General features: G+C 41.7%; 1 protein-coding gene across 1 annotated transcript in view; it reads left to right on the top strand.

Annotated features, from left to right (window-relative positions):
* Positions 1–11,517: 11,517 nt before the first annotated feature.
* Stat1 (signal transducer and activator of transcription 1) overlaps positions 11,518–21,056 on the top strand; it is a 40,939-nt gene continuing 31,400 nt past the window's right edge. The window contains exons 1-4 of the mRNA XM_051190143.1: positions 11,518–11,625; positions 14,752–14,882; positions 15,327–15,471; positions 20,314–20,412. Coding sequence (XP_051046100.1) covers positions 14,755–14,882; positions 15,327–15,471; positions 20,314–20,412 — 372 coding nt within the window. The 5' untranslated portion in view covers positions 11,518–11,625; positions 14,752–14,754. The remainder of the gene's footprint in view (positions 11,626–14,751; positions 14,883–15,326; positions 15,472–20,313; positions 20,413–21,056) is intronic.

The following is a 21,056-nucleotide window of genomic DNA, read 5'->3' as shown; positions in this document are numbered from 1 at the left end:
TTTGTTTCTGATTTTGTTTCTCAGGTCTTACGATTTTGGCTCTGGAAGCTATGTTAACATTTCAGGGTGGGTTGAGAATGCAACATAATATCTGAATTACTCAAAACCAGGGAAAGGTTTATCAGAAAACCCAGACAAGAACCATCAATGTAGATTCAAGTTGAGGGAATGACAGGACATGAACAGCAGGGATTCACAGGCCACAGGGGTGAATCATGAAGCCTCTAGATTGCCAGGCCAACCTCGTCACATCTGGGATGTTCCCAGCTACTGGTGCCATTACCAAGGTTGGGTCTCTCAGTAGGAAGAACGAACCAGAGACATCCCTGTATGTTGGGCAAATGCACTGACATTAAAAACACTGCAAGTGGACATATGGGTAAAAATCTTAGGAAATGAAGGCTGGGAAACAAACAGCAACCTGGACCTTGGATTCCTGATGTCACCTGTAGGTTGTACAATTTACATCTTTAGAACGTGTTAGACTGGGTGGGTTCAACAATCCCTTGTGATTCCACTAGCCTATGGTCCTGGTAACTTAACCTGAGACTACAGGTGGGGCAAGACATTTCTGCTTCTCCAGTGGAGAGAAGGGAGGCACTTTACTGAGTAATTATGAATAAGGTCTATGATGTTATTGCTTACTCTGCTTTGGGCCTTTTCATGCATATATATTCATCTACACACACACACACACACACACACACACACACACAGAGGGGAGGGCAATTATCCTTATCTTTGCTACACACCCATATTTCTAGCTAAGCCATAGGCTACTTCTGTGGAGCAGCTCTCCAGTTTCCCAAGCCTAATCCTTTACCCTCTGCTCCCGATAGTAGTCTTGGGTACATGACTGATGAGGACCCTGTCAACTCCAGGACATACTCAGTTCCTACTGCCTTCTGGAAATCAACTTCCTGAAGTTGCCTGTAACTGACAGTCCAATTGAAGGAAATACTATAAATTTGGGAAGTATAGTAATCTGTTTTGTAATCTCCTACCAGAAAATGCTGCATTGGACTAAGAAGTCAAACAGTATTTTAGAAGCTTCTCAATCCCTGGAATTTATCAGAAATATCACAAACTCTTTTCTACCTGAAGACAGAAGTTCTATTTCACATGGCTCCACAGTCATGTAGTCCCAAATAAACAGATGGAGGCTTATATTAATTATAAACTGTTTGGCCAATGGCTCAGACTTCTTATTGGCTATGTCTCTCTTAATTATTAACTCGTTTCTATTAACCTGTTTATCTTCACATGCTCACGGCTTATTGTGATACCTGGGTCTCTTGCTTCCTCAGCAGCTACATTCTCTCTGACTCTGCCTACAACCTTTCTCTATCCCTGTTTGGACTTCCTGCCTGGCTAAATCCTGTCTGTTCATTGGCTGAAACAGCTTTATTTACTCATCTACCAATAAGAGAAACATATATTCAGAGCATACAGAAGGACATCACCCATCACCTACCTAGCAGAGACTGTAAAAAGTTTTCAAAGTAGAGCTTGGTGACAGAATGCCAAGGTCCCCTATGTGTTCATAGCATGTATCATGTGCTGTTTGCGCTGGACTAGATGATACATGGAAGCTGGTGGTTTGCTTTCTTAATAGAGACAATATGAGTTCAATAAGTAGTTATTTTATTTACATCCAGAAAAAATCAAAATAAGTTCTCTTGTTAAGCTTAGTTTGTATTATTTTTAATCATCTGTAGGGCAAGCTTGTATACATATGTGTGAGCACCCTCAGGCTCTCTCTAGGGGTATTGGTCCTCCCTGAAGCTGTGGTTATAGGCAGTTGTAAGCCACCAGGGTCCTTTGTGAGTGCAGTACATGCCCTTAACCACTAGCCCCTAAGACCAAGTTCTTGAGTCTAGCTAGGGTAGTGACATACTTCTTCAAGTGAGGCTTGTACTTCAGAGGTCATCTTTTTTTGGGTGATAAGATTTGGCCAGAGGTGCCCTGGAAATACTTGTTTAGTCCAATTGAAATGGCTACATGAGCTGGAAATGCAATGCAATGGAATGGAATGGAATTTAGACCATAATTCCTTCCACCAAAGACAATCACCACTGAAGCTTAGCGTAGACTGCCATAAAAGTACCATGACTGTACAGCTCCAGCAACAGGAACTTATTTCTCACTGTTCCAAAAGTACAAGATCAGGTATGAGAAAGAGCAGGGTCTTCTTCTTCCAGGCTGCAGAGAGGCAATGTTTTGTTGTCTTGGGTCATCAAACAACAGAGAGTGTACTGGGGGGCTCATGTGAGTGTGACAGTCCCATTCCTGACAGCAGGTTAGAGCCTCTGTGACCAAATGCCTGATAGAAGCATGGAGGAAGTATTTCAGTCCATTGCAAGTGGGGACACATGGGGGGGGCAGCTCCAAAGGGACAAAAGGGCCAGGCTGTTCTCATTGTAGCAGACTGACAGAAGAAAGGACAAGCCAGAGTGAAGAGTAGATTTAAACTTCAAAGGCTGCTAAGAGTCGATTTAGCCTTCAAAGGCTGGAACCTACTTCCTCTAGTTAGGCTCTGCCTTCTAAAAGATCCATAACCTTCAAAACTGTGGCCAGAACCAAGCATTCAAAGTATAAGTCATCGGGGATGTTTCTGACTTAAACCTGCATTTCAGCACATGAACTTGGGAGACACAAACCTTCAGCCCATGACAAGCTGATGGCAAATACGGATGTTTTTAATGAAATAAGATACAGATTTGATTTCAAAATATTTCCCTTCTCCTCTCACTGGTCCCATACCAATAACAGATACACATTTTCCAAATCATTTTTAGTATCACTTAAACTAGGGAGATACTTCAGTCAGTAAACTTTGTCTTGCCAGCACCAGGGCCCTAGTTTACAGCTAAAAATCCACATTAAACACACACACACACACACACACACACACACTCCTCCAACTGCAACCCCAGAGCTGGGGAGGCAGCATCTCTGACAGCCTCACCTAGTAGGTTAACTCCAGGCTATCAAGAGACCGTATCTTAAGGGAAAGATAGGCAGCACCTGAGGAATGACACTCTGGCCTCCACATTCGTGTGTAATCAAGGAGTTTTTCTCCACCTCACATGTTTCAGGAGGCCTGTATACTCACTGAAGTAGAGGTGATAGAATTTTAGGGTCAAGCATAGGACTTTTCTGTACCAGTGAGTAGATAACAACACAGTCCAGACTTAGCAAATTGGGAATTGTTCACACTTGCTCCAATTTCTGACAAAGGGCAGGTACCTTTTAAAAGTTGAACCTGAACATTTAGTGATTCAACTGAGTGCATTTTTTAAAATCTGGCTTGTCAATTAATTACTATACAGCAAGATTTCTTTTTAGTGTGAAGGTGTGAATTCTAACAAATCCATAGAGTCATAATATCACAAAGGGGATGCTGTGATAAAGCTACAAATAATCCACTCACCACAAAAGCCCAACAATCTGAGTTTGGCCCCAAGAACACACATAAGTAACAAGATGCAGCAGCTTGCATCTGTGACCTATGGTGAGACAGAGAGCAGAGGCAGAAGAATTGTGAAGAAACTCAAAGGTCAGCCAAGCTGGAGGATGCAGCCTGGCAGAAGCAAGAAATCTTCCTCAAACATCAGGTAGGAAGAGAAAACTCAGTCCTGATGGTTGGTCTCTGACCTCCGCACGGGCTCTGTGCTCATATGTGACTGCACTCAAACATGCAAATATCATACAATAATAAAACCAAAAATGGAATCCTTTCATCTGGCTTGAAATCTTAGGGTGACTTGTAACACTCCACATTTTTTTTTCTTCAGTAGAGAGATAGAACTCAGGGGCTTGTGAATTTGAACAGCATTAATCAGAAACTGCATTAATCAGGCTTGCTGCTAGAGCCTATATAAGGCCACTCTTGAAGCACTTGCTCTATGTCACAAAGGTCGTTTCAGTCTGGTTTGAGGCATCACCAAGTTCACTAGGTATATTTCAATATAACTGGTTTCCTTTTCAATCTTATGAATTTTACTAACTAAAGACATTATTCTCAGAAGATGTTCTTAGGTTTTGTCAGACTGCCAAAAAGGTCCATAATATAAAAGTGTATTTAACATTAAACTCTGAATAAGGACAGCAAACCTTAACATATCGCTCCAAAATCTGTGAGGCCCATACTACCTCGCCTCCCTCGGCTATTTGTCTCAATTCTCCAGTCTGTGGACCCTCTCCCCTGGATAACGTTCACACATGCTTCAGGCTCCGAATAGCCTTCCAGCCAAATGTGCAGGTGTGTCAGCACAGGGGAGAAGGCCCAGGTTGTGGCTTTTCCATAGCTTTCTCCTAGTCCCCCAGCACATGTCATGTGTCTTCTGCATGCATGGGACAAAGACAGTCCTGTTAGAATGATCCCTAGAGGCCAGCACAATCTAATCTTAATAGACAGCTAATGACACCGTGTTTGAACACAAAAAGAACAATGGCTTCATTCCTTTTCTGCTTCTTGGTTGGCCTGCGAGACCAAGTTAGAATTCTCTATAATATCTACAACCTCTAAACTCAAGGAAGTCTCCTTTACCCACCCTTTCTAACCACAACACACCTGCTTTTCATATAGCATAGAACGGACTTCCTCTCAACTTTTACAGCAAGTTGAACTTTAAAGCTCTGATAATTGATCTAAAATCATATGTGTTATTAACTTCCAACTTAGCTTTGACTTAGGGATCTCCCATGTGTACCTAACAGCCCCCATGTCTGCCCACTGGCAGATGAACCCAGTGTCCCTGAAATATTCCCTAACCCTGCCTTTGTTAAACCCATGCCCATTGCTTTTTGTGCAAGGTGAACACGACTTTTTTCCAAGACTGGCAGTCATTATCTTAAACATCTTACATGATACAAATGTAAAGAATATAGAAACCATAGACAGGCTAAAAGGGTAGTATGTGTTAGGGTGGTACAAAGGACTAGCCCCATTTACATTCTGTAGGGAAGCTTTCAGAATACATATGCACAGCCAGTAAGCCTAAGGGCCTATATAGGGTCTGAATAGTTGAATTAACCCCCAGTGTTAATGATAGTAATGCATTAAAAATAATTCTGAGAACTGCTCTGTATCCTGCCTTTCTCATGCAGGATTTTTCACTTGAGTCACATGGACACAAAGTGATTTCTGTGTCTATTTGCTCAGTTCTCCCATGGTGAGCATAGAGTGTCATTCCATGTATTTACAGGAGAGAAGGTGACTGTTACACAGAGATGCATTGGGACTCTAGGTTTCTTTCATGAAATGTGGGTCAAGCAAAGTTGTAGCACAGTAAAGGTCTCTCCTGAAAGTACTATGCTCTTGTGAGGATAAATGAAAACCGATGATAATACAGAGGGGCAGATTTAGTGTTACCGGGGTTATAAAACGTTATTGGAAGAAATGGCCAGAGAAGGCCTTTCCAAGTAGCTGAGCCAGCTAAACATGGCAGAAGGTCAGTCCATGAACTCAGCCAGTTAGCAGTATCCCAAGGACCGTGAGGTAAAAACCTTGGAGTATTTCAGGAACCCAAGAAGCCAAGGGTGAAGGGAGATGGGCTTGGTGAAGTATGGACAGAGTGAGATAAAATGAGAGAAAAAGAAAAAAACGAGGCAAATGGAACCAAATTATGTAGGGCCCTCTATGGGGAAAACTAAAGGCTCTGGATTCTATTGCCAATGCTGTAGACAAGCTAAGAGAATTAAACGTAGGCGTGGTGGAACAAAATAAGTTTGTGTTCAAACAAACATCTATCAAAGACTCTTATGAAATGAAGACATCCCCTCTCACCCCCACCCTTGTCCTGTCCCGCGTCCCTCCCTGTGGAAAGACTTCTACAGGACAGGACATTTATGACTCTCTTCTTGGGTTGCTGCACAACTGTTGCCTTAAATCCCTTAGTAGGCTTTAAACTTAGTCGCACATTTTCATTTTGCCCTGGGCTCTGCATATTATCCTGCTGGTCCAGTGTTCTAACGTGGGGAAGAAACGTGGTATTGCTTTGCGGGGTTTTATGTACAAACTGCATGTTGGGATGTGGAAATCGGGTGTGTGTGGGGGGGTCCTCTGTGAAGAGGCCTGACGCTGTGCGCCAGTGAGGCAGGTCCTTTACTCTTTCCTAGACTTCTGCCAACTTCACCTACATGCAGAACTCAATCCCTCTGCCTCCCGGATTCAGTTAATTCATAAAAACGGCAGGCAGGGCCCAGTACTTTTTTCTTTGTCAGCCAAAGTCAGAATCATTTCCAGTGACTGAACTATTCTCCCGCCTTTGTTGTTCTTCCAAAATTCTTTTGTGATCACCCTTGGTGTCAGGAGGGGGGCGGGATGAGGCGCCCACACCCCCATCACTGACTCAGGACCTGGGGTAGCCCGTGTGCAGGAGGAGGAGGGAGGGTGACCAGAAGGAAGGACGAGGAGAACGAGCACCCTGAGCTCCCTCCAAGTTCCCAGACGTCCACTCAACCTCGGCTTTGCTCGCACGGGACAGCCTTCCTCGTTCTTGCAAAGCCTGCCCAGTGCGCGTGGTGGCGCATGGCGGGGCGGGGTGGACGGGGTGGGCTGGCTGTGGGAAAGCCCCGGGACAGCGCCTGCGCACTGCCTGCCGCAGGTGCTTTCGCTTTTCGGTTTCCTCTCAGGGCAGCAGCTTCTCGGTGCAGGCTGGTTTCCCCGAAAGCACGTGATGCGGCTGTTCCCAGTAGCCGCCTCCCCCCTCCGCGTGCAGCAGCCCGCAGACCGCAAGGCGCTGCGCCCCTAGCGGCGATCACAGAAAGGCCGCGCAAGGTCCTAAAGCCCGGCCAGGGAGCTGCTTTGGTGGGAGAATTCGTGGACATTTAACAACGTATGTGAACGTGATCCACTACCTTCACATAGCATTTAGCGTATACTCCCTGGGTTTTATTTATTTATATTTGCAGGACCCTTACAATACAGGCTACCTTTTATCCTTTTTTAAAATTTATCTATTAATTGTATGTTTTCCAATGCAATTAGTCTTTGTCAGGATAACTTTGATATTCTGTCACATGAATTGTGCTTTAATTTGTCAGCTAAAAGACTTTTCACTGACGTAAATGGAGCTTTGGCAACAGTGCCCTCCAGCACAAACCTTTCACACATATCTGGTCATTTCTTTATGGCAGATTTCCTGTAAGTCCAAGAATATTGTACAAGTTTTCACAAATTATATTTATTGTTTTTATGTGAGTATGTGTGTTCCTACATGAGTTTATGCGCACCACATGCATGCAGGGCCCTCAGAGGCCAGAGGGTATGGGATTCTCTGGAACTAAAATGGGTTACAGGTGGTTGTGTGTTGCCTAATGTCGGTACTCAAGCCCAGCCTTCCCTAAAGGCAGAAAATAGTCTTAACCACTAAGCCACCTCTCCATTCTCAGCATTTTAATGTTTAGCAGAATTTTGCATGAAGAACCACTTGTAATTAATGAAAAGAATTTGGTTTGGCAGTACGTGGCCATTCTCCCAAAAGTGTTTTAGGAAGAAACATATCGTGCACACACAGCAAGTTTAAAATGTGACATGTACCTTGTATTTTAACAAGTTGCAAGGTACAGGGGTTCCTACAGAGTTGCTATTAGTTGAGAAGGAAACACATACCAAGATAAGGGGCTATGTAAAATCTAAACCCAAATAATTAGAATAATTTTTAAAACAATGTATTTCCATTGTGATCAATTATGTTCTAGACAAACAAAGGGTGCATATCCAAGGAAGTGACATTCTGGGGACTGCATAGCGGCAAGACTTACAGGTGGCAAGGAGACTTGAGAAAGCACTGTCAGGCAATTTTAGGAATTCCAATGGATAGACATTTGGATTATGGCAATACTACTGACGAGAAGAATAGCTTAATTTGAATGTCAGTGGAGAGGCAAGAAGTCTGTGAATATTTTACTCTAATTATTTGTTGGATATTTATATCTGCCATTTTGAAACAGAGGCTGTGAAAAAATATTCCAAACCTAGCAAGTTTTTTGATGAATGTCTTAAACACACACAGGATAAAGCATTCCTTGAAGAGATGCTCCAGGGTAATGCCTCGGGAAAGAGAAATAGGCCTGTTCCACTTGAGAGTTTTTGCTTTAGAATTTAGTTCTTAGGTGTTCTGCTCCTCACCTCTCCATGCGATCTGTATCAGTGATCTGGTATATAACATATGTACAATAAATGCGAATTTTCCCCCAACTAAACATGGCAGAACAGTCATTTACCACTGCTGGATAAAGACTAGCCAATGCTCTGCTCATCTGGATCAGGACCATCTGATCTTGCCTCCTTACAAATCTAAGGCCTAACTCCGGAGAACAGCACGGACCCCACAGTGGCCCATATGGATGTCCTTCCTCCCTCCCTCCAAAGGCTAGCCTGATTTGTCCAGACATAGCAGGGCTTTAATACTATGTAATTCTAGCCTCTAAGTGATACAATGTAGTATCTGTTGCTTAATATTGTTCAAAGCAAGTCACAGGTCAGTCCAGATTCAAAGATTAAGGAAAGCAGTCCCATCTGTCTGTTAAGGAAGTAAGCATACAGCCAGCACTGCAGAAAGAAATAGAGAAGAGGTAAGCATGGTCATAGCTGAAAGTCACACATTGGAAGAAGGACTGTGGAAATGATAGTATCCATTTGCCTTACCTGGTTGCATTTCTATTTGCATGTTTCTATTTCTAGTTATTGTGAAGATGTATTTAATAACTTAATGCTATAAATACTTGGTGCAATAAGATAAGTATAGCCAATTAATATAAGTGGGTGACTGGAGAGTACAGGAAGGGGTGAGTATAAAATAGGAATAATCTTGGTTGTTGTTTTTTCCCAAGGAAAAATGAATGTTCTCCAAATGAGAGATTCAGAATGCTTTCTGAGAGCCTTTCCCCACAACATCAGGAATCATGAGTTATCCCAGTGTCTTCATTACTTGTTGTACAATGTGGGTGCTAGGTTTTTTGTTTTTGTTTTTTGTTTTGTTTTGTTTTTACCACTAAGGGCTTCCTTTTGTCTACATACAAGTTCAGGCATGGTAAAGCATAACTTCACCATTCCCAGTGATTAAAGGAAATACCCTAGCTTTTTCTTTCAAATCCCATGCAAGTATTTGTATTTATTGTTTTAAATTTTACCCCATTGCTAAAATGGCCAGCAGCTTTCTAACCTGTTAACATTAGTTAGAATGGTTGTAAAGTAGTTGTTTCAGAGGGGTGGGACAATCTCAGATACACAATGGTAGTGAACATTGTAGCAGGCTCCAGAGGGTGGCACAAGCCTTTTTCCTGGGTTAGGCTGTAGGAGCAGCTGAACTGGGGACATCATTTCCTGGCAAGGGAATGAGAGAACAGTAACAAATTGATGCTAAAGAGCATGGCAAGTTTCAGGTCCTACCTGGACAGCAGCACTGCCAACAATCCCTTTTGCTGGAAGAGTCACAAGCTTGAGTCAGGGCACAGAGAGGAATGTTCTACTATCAGAGAACCCATGACAAGTTAGGAAGGAAAAAGAAAGATCTGAAAATTATAACTTACCACATATGACATTTTTTTAAATGTCTTTTGCATATTTGATATTTGATTCAGCTTCATGTGTTGAATGCTGTAGGGTAGGTTCTGTTTAGCAGCTGATATCTTACATGGTAGTACCTATAAAATAAGAAAGTGATTTCTCTCCAAAACTGTAACTTTTAAAGATAATAGGATGTGGGCACTTCAAAAAACATGAGAGAGCTAAATAAAATCTTTGAGGGCAAGATTAGACAGATTTACTTGAGTAATTAGACAGAGAGACCAGACAGGAAGAAAGGCAAGGACATTTGTGGAGGATGTCAACTAGGAGTCAGGTCTGGGCTAGCTTTGTGAGGGTGGATGTGTGACAAGAAAATAGGCTAGACAGATGGAGAAAGAATAACAGCTATAATATACATGCACATAGGCACACCCCCAGGAAGTTACTCAGATCCTTGCTGTGCTCGATTCAATTTCCATCTACTGGAAGGAGCCAACTGATTCTACAGGTGAACATTTCAAGAAGATCTAGTTGGGCCTCGGTTATACCTATGTAGAGAAGTGACATTTGATTTGAGACCGTTAAGATGAGTTACCCATCAAATAATTTGGAGAGCACAGATGTTGGCTCAGGGGACTTTCCAAAGAGAGTACTGGTGAGAGGATTGTGAGTTTGGGGAAAGAGTTTGGCTTATTCAAAGAATAAAAACGCTGAAGCAAGCAATGAAATAGAGGCACAAGTTGTTTGGAGAAAGTGATAGGGGAACATGGCTTTATAAAATATATTGAGGAACTGAATTGTATAAGAGCAAGCAAGAAAGGCCATTGTTGTTGTTGTTGTTGTTGTTATAGATTAGAATGACATGATCAGCTTTGCAATTAGATTTTTAAAAAAAAATCACTAAAATGGCTACATGGGGAATGAATTAAGAGGGAGCGAAGAGCTGAGGCAAGGCAGTCTTTTGGGAAACTCTGCAGTAATCCAGGCAAGAGGACAGGGGTGGTGCAAGAGGTAAACTTGGGAAACAGGAGTGAGACCCAGCAAGGCTCAAGGACCAAGCGCTGGGGACAGGGAGAAGGCACATAGCTTCTGTGACTCTTCATACATCATCCCCAAACTAAGAACAGGTATAAGGAGAAAGCTGGTGGCTTTTGTTTGTAATGTAATTGGCTTACAGAGTCAATTACAGAGTATCCGAAGACAGGGAACTGTGAGCTTGGAGGAAAGCCAAGGGTTGGTATACATCCAGGACATGGAAGCTACAGGGGAGAAGGTCCTGACATTGGCATTTAGTGGTTTGCTAAAGGAGATGGGGGTCATAGAGAAGTCCAAAGAAGCACGAAAGGGCAAGCGGTTCTGGGTCATGATGACTAAGGGGGAAAAGCTTGAACAACAGAGGTGTCAATTGTGTTAAAGCTTTATTTTTCATAACTTCTTAATTAGATTTATTCATTTGATTTCATGTGAGTTATGTATATTATGTATACATGCATATTATATATGTGCACTGCATGCATACTTAGTGCCAGTAGATATCAGGGGCACCAGATCTCCTGGCAGCTCAGGTGGGCACTGGGGATCCAATCTCCGTCCTCTGCAAGAGCAAGTTCTCTTAACTGCTGAGTTTTTAAACATTAAGGTTTTTAAACATTAAGTTAAGCTGACATCCTCTGGGTTTAGTGACACGAAGGTTAATCGCTAGTCCCCAGTTCTGTGTTCTCAGCGATGCGGCTAGTTAATGCAGGATCTTCCCTTTCGTTGTTCTCCAAACTTGTAAACAGAACCCCCAGACTGAGGTTCGCACGGCTCAGCAGAGTCCCAGGTTCTCACACGGGGTGGGGAGCTGGGGACAGGAAGGGAGAGCAGCTGCCACGCAGAGCAGAGGGAGGCGATGCGTCCGCGGAACAGCCGGCTAAATCCCGCCGCTGATTGGCTGGTGCGAAAGGAGGCGGGATGCCCTCCGTCCTTTTCTCCAGCTTAGTGCTTTCGTTTTTCAGCACAGTCTGTAGAGTCGGCCGGGCTACCGCCGGGACCGCGCCCCTCAGACCCTCTTGGGACTCAGTTGAGCGGCGCAGGGAGATCTGCCCAGACTCCGGCACCCGCGTGCAGTAAGTGAGCGCCGGGTGCGGTTGCGGGCGGGAATGGGGCGCCCCTCCCATGGCCTGGGGTCTGCTGCCTTTGGATGACCTGTCACCCCACGACCACCGACTAGCCCTTACCCCGGCCATTCGCACTGCTTGCGGAATAGAAATAGACTTGTGCAATAGAAATCTCCCCCTCGGAAGACTCCGCACCTTCCCCCTGAACTCTTGCTCGCCTCACCTCATGGCCACTTTCCAACACTATAACATTTTCTTTTTTCCACAGTTGTATTAGTACTGTCCCAACCCCAGAGCGGCTGCCAGCCTGTGCGTGCAACAGGCACCTAGCTTGCTGTGTGTGGTGGTTGCTTGTGTCTCCAGCTTATATCTGGAGACAGTCCAGTAAGTGTGCTTGGGAACGAATGCGTTTGGAACCCCAATATGTAGCAGCCTGTTATTCAGTTACTGCAGAAACATTAACGGTATAATTATTATTTAAAAATAATTCCTGGGCACTACCAAAGAGTCCTGGGGTAAGTGTACAGGTGGGCGAAAATTGCTTTTATCTGATAGAAGTGACTTGAGCCCTAACTGCTCAGTGAGGATGCCAGACTCAAACTTGTAGGATCATCATGGGGTTTGCCTTTTGCTTTCCATTGCCTACTGAAACATACAAGGTTCAGTTGAACACATTGTTCTGTACACAATAATACTTATGATTTAGGTCATATACCGGGCACTGTTCAGGGTCCAGAGGATGCAAATAGCAAAACTATCCCCTCTGAGGCTCTGATGCTTACAATGCTGTGGGAGACAGCCATATACTACACAGGGAAGACACATGCTCATGTGGAATAGCAGAGCAAAATGCTACAAGGCTCGGCCAAAAGAAGCTAGATGTGGGTGTGACAGACAGCTTTAGGGAGAAGAGTCATTTATGTAGAACTTTGATTGTTGGCAGCAATGTGGTCCAGTCTGAGTGCAGGCTAGATTGGGAGGGTAGGATGTTTGTAGGAGGCATGGAGACAGGAGTGGAAGGAGTCACCCCCAAATTCGGTTTGAGCTAATTGGTTGAGGGTCTTGCCAGGCCCAGGTTTAATGAGACTATGAACTTGATTCTGGGTTTGTTAAGATGAACCTGTTGATGCACAGGTTGGTATCCGGTGCTGTGTATGTTTAGCACACCGAGTCCCAGCAAGCACCTGTGCAGAGGAGTAAGTTGTCTGAGCACTTGGCTAAGAGGTTATACAGGCACTGAGTGAGGCCTGATAGTCCATCACATGTGCTTTAGGCAATGCCCCTATTGTGGGGTGGGTGTGGGGAGGAGGCACTGATTTGAACAGCAATTTAACTAAATAAACCAGATGTAAAAAAATCAAATTGCTATACAGACATGCCACAATAATGGCTTTGAGTCTTTTTAAATGGTATTTGAAATTCATAGTCCAGACATGGAGGGACATTTGTACAACAGGCATGACTATTCCTGCACCCGAGTGTTTGAAAACAGGTATCTATCCACACACCTCCATACCCCACCTGACAACCCTAGAGGTCTGACAGGACTAGATTAGCTTCACCACTCTGAATGTGACAAAGCCGGTGGGCACTGGTTTATGTCCTGTTACATTATGGTCTTGCAAAATTTGTTCTTAAGACTTCTTTCAGCTAGGGATTGCCATAATTTTTAACCTTTAGGGTTCCAATATAAAAAGCGGCTTCATAGCTACCCACTTTATTCTTTCCAATGGCATTTAGCAATGCTGTTTGAGTATTTCTTTTTCTGACACAGTGACTCACTGTGTAACCTATAGACTAGGTTTGCGCTCAGTATGCAGCTCAGGCTGACCTTGAACTCATGGCCTTTTTGGCTCAGCTTTCCCAAGTGCTGTGATTTCAGGCATGGCCATGCAGTCCTGGCTGTTGTTTCCATCTGTGGAGATGGTTTCACTACACCTAGTTCCTGCTTTGCATGCATGAGGGCCAGGGTTTAGATCACCAACACCCGCATAAGTTAACAAACAAACAGGTGTAATGACTTGCGACTATGGTTCAGTGCTGGGGAGCGCATGGCTTGCTGGTGAGAATGTCTAATCAAAATAGATAGCGTTCCTGTTTCCAAAAAAAATGGAGAAAGGATTGAGGCCAATACCCTGGTGTTAACCTTGACCTCTACACATACCTGCCAGCACATATACAAAGGACAGTTTACCTCTTTTAAAACCGGTTTAACAAAAATACTTTACCATATGAATCATAAATAGAAAATACCAACGTAAGTCAGAGAGATGGTTCTGTGGCTAAAGCTCTTGCTGCCAAGCCAGAGAGACTTGAGCTGTGTTCCCAGGACCTGCATGGTAGATGGAGAGAACCAACTCCTGACCTCTGACCTTCAATCACATACAATAAACAAAGTGAAACAACCATAAAATAAAATACTGGCTTCAAAATATACTGTAATTTTCAGAAAAAGTTTTAGGAAGTGCTTCTAATATCTTAATTCTAATAATGTTTTCTACTTGATTGATACAAAGTAGAAATTCATTTTAAAATATTTATTGGATACCCAGTTTGTACCCGACATTGTTCCCTCTCTTTTTCTTCAGGTGAAAAAAAAAAAAGAATGAAGTAAAAAGAAAGAAAATGCTGAGTCTGGGTAGTAAGCACTCTGAAGAAAAATATGTCAAGGGAAGGGTAGTGTCTTCCGGGGAGAGGTGGTTACCTCTGAACTAAGACAGCTGGAGTAGGCTGCCTTGACCTTTGAATGAAGATTTGAGGAAATATTCTGCAAAAGAAAAAATAATAATTCCAAAATTCAATAAAAAACAAATATTGGGTATAGATACCATTCAGGTCATGTTTTTCAGAGACCAACAGGATAGAGCAGTTGTTTTTAGCCTGTGGGTCATAACCCCTTTGCCAATCCTCTATCTCCAAAAATAAATAAATAAATAAATAAATAAATAAATACATTACAATTCATAACAATAACAAAATTACAGTTATGAAGTAACAATGAAAATAATTTTATGTTTGGGGGTCACCACAGCATGAAGAGTTGTATTAAAGGGTCACAGCATTAAGAAGGGTGAGAAGCGCTGGTATAGAAGCTTCTCCTGGAGCTGTTTGTTCACTCGTGTGTTCCTTCTGCAGAGGATGTCTCAGTGGTACGAACTTCAGCAGCTGGACTCCAAGTTCTTGGAGCAGGTTCACCAGCTGTATGATGACAGTTTTCCCATGGAAATCAGACAGTACCTGGCCCAGTGGCTAGAAAAGCAAGACTGGTAAGCAAAACTCACTGGTTAGGGAATGGAGTTTGTGTTTTAAAGATGTTTGTTGATGGACTAACTTGGAGCTGTGTTTACAGATGATGATTCTCCGCGGTGGCCATAAAACCAAATTCATTAGTCATTGTTCACTAATGCCAAAAGTTTTAAACTTTTGAAAGTATTTGACGTAAAAACTCCAGGCTCCTGTTGACTGTATTTCTTTCTGGACATAAATACCAGAATAGTTTTTCTGTACAATCGCTGATGCTTTCTGTAATTTTTCATGTCAGTTGTATGAGATAGAAATACTATGCAAATTGCTAATAGATACAATGTCAACTTAAAGAGAAAAAAAAATGAATCTAAGAAGCTGGTTATCTTTTGATAATCTCAGTAGGGAAAGCAGCTTTTGTGTGTTTGAAGTAGTCTCTAGAATGAGATGTAAATTCCATCTCCTAGGGAGCACGCTGCCAACGATGATTCCTTTGCCACCATCCGTTTCCATGACCTCCTTTCTCAGCTGGATGATCAATATAGCCGCTTTTCTTTGGAGAATAATTTTTTGTTGCAGCATAACATAAGGAAAAGCAAGCGCAATCTTCAGGTATGAACCAGCTTTGTGCTTTACCGGAAGTATCTCAGTGCTTACTTAAAATCTTATTTATTTCCACTCAGCAGATGCTACTCAGTACTCACTCACTAGCATTTAGAGAAGTTACAGGAACAAAGACACTCGCTTTATGTGGCTAATGTTTATAAAGCGTAAATAAATACAATTTAAATTCATTTTAAACACAAGTTTTCAGGTTTAAGTGTGATGCTGTAAAAACTTTATTTTGCTAAAATTTGTTAATTTATATCAAAGCAGTGAGCTATGGAACACATTAAGTCCCAAGAAATTTTAGTGATCAAGTACATCTTAAGCCTTGTGGGTCTAGGTGAAGATATCCCAGGAAGGTTTGGCTCTTGTTTTAATAAAAACAAAAGGTTTCATGTGACACAACCAAACATTTCACTTAAGGTAACTGGAAGCCTTCTCTTCCGTTTTCTTTTTGAACATAGCAGGGAAAATGAAAATCATATTAAGTTTATAAAATTTGCTCTTATTCAGATTGCTTAATAGTAACTTGTTATAAGAACATGGTCACCAGAACTTTGCAAAAAAGCTTTGACAGTAGAAACAGAAAAATTGAGGGAACTGTTTTTATTCTAGTTAAAAGTATAGCTGTACTTCAGTTCCTGTGTTGAGGAATTAGTCGAAGACTATCATGAATAGTTCTTACATCATTTGTAATGTCTCCATATCCTAACATGTTACAAGTAGTTTTCCCACCAGCCTGATCTCAGATCTGTGCCAGCCCCAAATAACACGAAGAGACGCTGTCTTAGATAGAAAACTGTTGGCCTGTTACTAGTATTTGTTATTAGCTAGCTTTGTCTTAAATATTAACCCATTTCTATTCATCTAAGTGTTTCCATGTGGTCTTATCTTACCGAAGAGAGGGTGTGGACCTGTGTTCTCTTGATCCTACATGTTGACTCTCCTCCTACCTCTTCCTGAATCTTCCTTGTCTCCTAGTCTTGCCTATCTCGATTTCCTGTTGGCCAACAGGACTTTATTCATTAACCAATAAGAGAAACATATTTACAGAATGACATCTCCCATCTTCTCCTCTTTTCTGTCTAAAATAAAAAGAAACATTTAACCTTAACATAGAAAAATATATAACAAAACAGTTATCAAATAAGAACCATAGTTAACAATATGTAGTCCATTAACACTTAGCAAGATATAAAGAAAATATTTCATCATTATTCTATCTTTGTGCATCTAAAGTCCTATATGTAACTTATCTTTAATCCTAATTAAGGAAAACTATAACCATAACTATCTGTCTTCAATTCCATCAAAGACCACAGAAGGATAATATGTAAACTCTAGAAATGTCAGAGACAACTCACTGTCTGGTCAGTTACCCGAAGTTCTTCTATAATGTTCCATCTTCAGCCTATAGGCAATAGTGTGTCTGGAAGACTCCTCAGCAAAGCAGGAAACTTTAAACTGTCCACCTGTATTGGCAGTTTGTCAGTCATTTTTCTCTGTGTCATGCAGAATGTCTAGCAGATTCTTTTTCCATGAAGCAAGAATCCTACAGCAATGTCCATCTTGTATCAGCAGTCACTTTCTTGTGGGCCCTGCATGTCCAATTTATACAGCATAAAGTTAAACAGTCCAGACAAGAGCAGTATCTTGCCCAAATGGCTAGTTTTACCATATTGGAAGTAAACTCCATAATGAGTTTCTTCAATGTCCATCTTCCTTTCTGATGCAGGTGGTGTTGCCAGGAGCAGTTATGTCTCCTTGTCAAGAAAAACCCTAAACCATTTTAAATGCCATATTTTGTACGTCTTTTAAAGGTTTGAAGAATGCCTGTTTATCTCAAATACATCTCTGTATATCTAGAAATCCTAACTAACTTAACTATAAGTTTTGACTATTATAGGTAACTATCTATAATCTGTACTAAATTATACATTACATTTTTAAATGAGCTATATAAACACAATACCCAAACTAGAGGAGAAATATACATATCACAAAATTGACCTTAAATTTGTATCAATAAATGAAAAGCCCATTCCAAAACAAAGTATTCATATGTATACCATAATCTCCCTTTTACCTTTAAAGAGATTGGTTGTGGTCAGTAACCATTTATAACCAACCCCATTTAAATGAAAACAAACATTTATAGACAATATTTGGGAATTTTGGCATTGTTCTTTCCAAACTGTTTCTTGCTGGTAGAGAGTGCTGTCATGGGGATCCTAAGAAGACACAGAAATCCTGGCTGTAGTGGTCTGCAAGGCTGCCTTGTCCCAGCTGTTTTGAATGTTGGATCACCTGGGACACTGCTTGGGGGGGGGGTCTTGCTTGATCAAACCATGTTGGTCTGGAAGGAATCCACAGCTTTTCATTTTCTGTGGAAACAAAAATAGAAATTCTTTTCTCCAGTAACCTGTCCTTAGACTTAAATTTGGAAGTCAAAGCATTTTTAAAATATATAAATTGAATTAATCCAACAGAATTTCTTTTAACAGTTGTTGCTATTTCCTTAGTAGTCCAACAACACAAAGACAACAGAACAGTATCCAGACTCTTTTTGTGCTTCCTGTCTTATGGCTTTTTTATTACCCTATTTCTTTTACTTCTGTTTTTTTTTTTTTTTTTTGAGACAGAGTTTCTCTGTGTAATTTTGGCTACCCTGGAATTTACTCCGTACACCAGGTTCAGTTTGAAATCACAGAGATCTGCTTGCTTCTGCCTCCCAGTGCTGGAATTAAAGGTGTGTGCCACCACACCCAGCTACTCTCTTTTTCTTAATTTTTTTTAAACCATTTTATCCTGTTTCCTTTTCTCTCCCAAGCCTATATATGTTTTAAAACACATTACAAACCTTTAGAGGTTTTTCTTAACCTGAATCTGTCTTTATTGTAAATCTTTTTTTGGCCATGAGTCTTTTATCTGCTAAACAACATTGTTAAAATTAAAGCTACAGCTCTTTTAGCCTCGGCCTATCAAAGATGGCAGGGAGTACGTTTACTGCCAGAACTGAGAGCTGTGCTCACTGCCTTGGTCTACGCTACCATTCAGCAGGATGCTGCCAGCTTGGAGATGTGGTTACTGCCATTGCCAGCTCTCGTACATACCATTAAGTTGTTAGTAGAGCTGTTTAAAAGCTGTGTGGTTTTTTGCCGCTTATGCTGAGTCAGGAAACTTCCTTTAGAGGAGCCACGCAAATCTCTGCTTTTCTCTGGCAAAACAAGAGTCCCATCGAGAAAAATGCTGTTACTAAGAAGCCTTGCTTATCTTTGTTCTTTTGTTTCTAAAACCCATTTTTAAGCTTTTGTCAAGTTTTAAGTGAAAGTTCTTGTGTCCCATGGTACAGGCGCCATTTTGTTACAAGTAGTTTTCCTGCCAGCCTTGTTCCAGAGCCGCATCAGCCCCAAATAATGCACAGAGACACTGTATTAGATATAAAGCTGTTGGCCTGTTACTAGCATTTCTTATTGGCTAGCTCTATCTTAAACATTAACCCATTTCTATCTATCTAAGTGTTTCCACCTGGTCTTATCTTATGGGAGAGAGGGTCTGGACCTCTGCTCTCTTGGTCCTACATGTTGACTCTCCTCCTACCTCTCCCTGAATCTTCCTTGTCTCCTAGTCCCACCTATCTTGCTTTCCTATTGACCAACAGGGCTTTATTCATTAACCAATAAGAGAAACATATTTACAGAATGACATCTCCCATCACTAACACAAGACAACTAGCTTCAAGATTGTGGGAGGATAGAAACTACAGCATTTATGAAGAGGTGTGGGTGTGGCTCAGTGGTCAGAGTGCATGCTGGGCCTGCCTGAAGCCCTGGATGTTACACTTAATACTGCCCCAAGCCCTTATGATCCACATGTGAAAATATTTTCCCTTTAAACCAAATTGCTAAAATTTGGTAAGTTAAAGTAATTTTGCCCTAATTTATGAAAGGAGTATTTGTTTTAATAAAAAAATCTATTTCTGAGTGTGGTGGCATATAACTTTAATCCCAACACTCAGGAGTCAAAGGTAGGAAGATCTCTGTGAGTTCCAGGACAGTGTGACTATATAGAGAGAGCCCGTCTCAACCAAAAACCAAACCAAAACAACAGCAAAACAATTCCTTAAGTTAGATTCAGTAGATAGAAAGTAAGTTCGAGGAATAGAAAAAATTGTATTAATTGAGGATTTTATAGACTTTATACTCATGACTTCTTTTTACCCAAGAAAAATTTTTCCACAACTCCATGCATATCAGTATAGAAAATAGTTGTACGCACATCAGGTATTTATTGATGATAAATAAAAACAAATTTATTTTAAAACAATTATTTGATATACTTGTATATTACTATTTATTAAAGATTAAATCAAATTTACCTAGGCATTACTGGAGTCTTTGTTTAATATGATAAAATTCAAAGATCTATTAATTTTATTCAGATTTGGAATGACAATAGGAAAATATCAAAGGCCCTGTTTTCCATAAGTAAGCCATTATGTTACCAAAAGAACAGAAACTGTGTATGTAGTCTCAAACCCTGAATTAATTACATGCAGTCCTCTGCAATCTGAGCCAGGCTATTTTAGACCCCATGGCATATGCTGTGTGGAGACAGGTACTGTGCACAGCACCCATGCTTGTGTGCTCAGAAGCAAGGCTGCGTAGGAGTAGAACGGTGTCACACAGGAAGAGGTGCCAGAATCCACTTCAGATTCGGATGTATCTGACTTTTAACTTACTTGTAGTTTGGGAGCCTTTCACTGTTGCCAAAATGTCTGTAATCCTCCTGTTCTGTTCTGTACAGTTACTCTGAAACATAACTTTTATCCTAACCACCTGTGTCTAGGATAACTTCCAGGAAGATCCCGTACAGATGTCCATGATCATCTATAATTGTCTGAAGGAAGAGAGAAAGATTCTGGAAAATGCCCAAAGATATAATCAGGTACTTTTTTCTAAGCGGGTACTAATGGTTGGATTAGAAACATGTTGTGTATTTCACAGATATTACTACCATGGGCTCTCCTAAGTCACTGATGCATACACGTCCGCCTTTATAACTTCAAGAAGCAGAGATGGTCATATCCAGGACTTTTCTAGAACTATGCTTTAAGAGGTGTCATTGTGTAGTGGAGGTGGTACCCAGTGAAACACACAGCACATAGTGAGGTGCTTGCAGGTAGCGGTGAAGATAGCATGATGCGTTGTGACATGGCTTGGGCAGAGCCTGTGTCTTCAGGTCAGGTCAGGAGTGGAAGCAGGCAGAAGCATTGGGTTCTGGCAGCCTCGCCGGGGTGGCCATGGAAGGTATACTCAGAGTTTGTGAAGGCAGGGCATAGCAGGTTTGCGAGGAGAAGGAAAAATCAATAGGGAAATAAGCTTCGTTTTGAATGGGACAAAGACGCCAGTTAAATGTTCAGATGTCAAGCAGTGGATGAGTCAGAGTTGTAATATTACTGTGTTTGGGGTAATGGCTTTGCTAGATGCCGTGTAGGCCATCCCACCAACTGGGTCAGCGAGGGAGGCTTTGCAGTTATGGCGGTATTTTCAGTCTTTTCTCGAGAAGTGCTGTGGCATGAGAGCAAGGCA

The sequence above is a fragment of the Phodopus roborovskii genome, unplaced genomic scaffold, assembly GCF_943737965.1.
Source record: "Phodopus roborovskii unplaced genomic scaffold, PHOROB, whole genome shotgun sequence".
NCBI lineage: Eukaryota > Metazoa > Chordata > Mammalia > Rodentia > Cricetidae > Phodopus > Phodopus roborovskii.
Note: the sequence above shows the minus strand (reverse complement) of the source record. Positions and strands in the feature narration are given on the sequence as shown.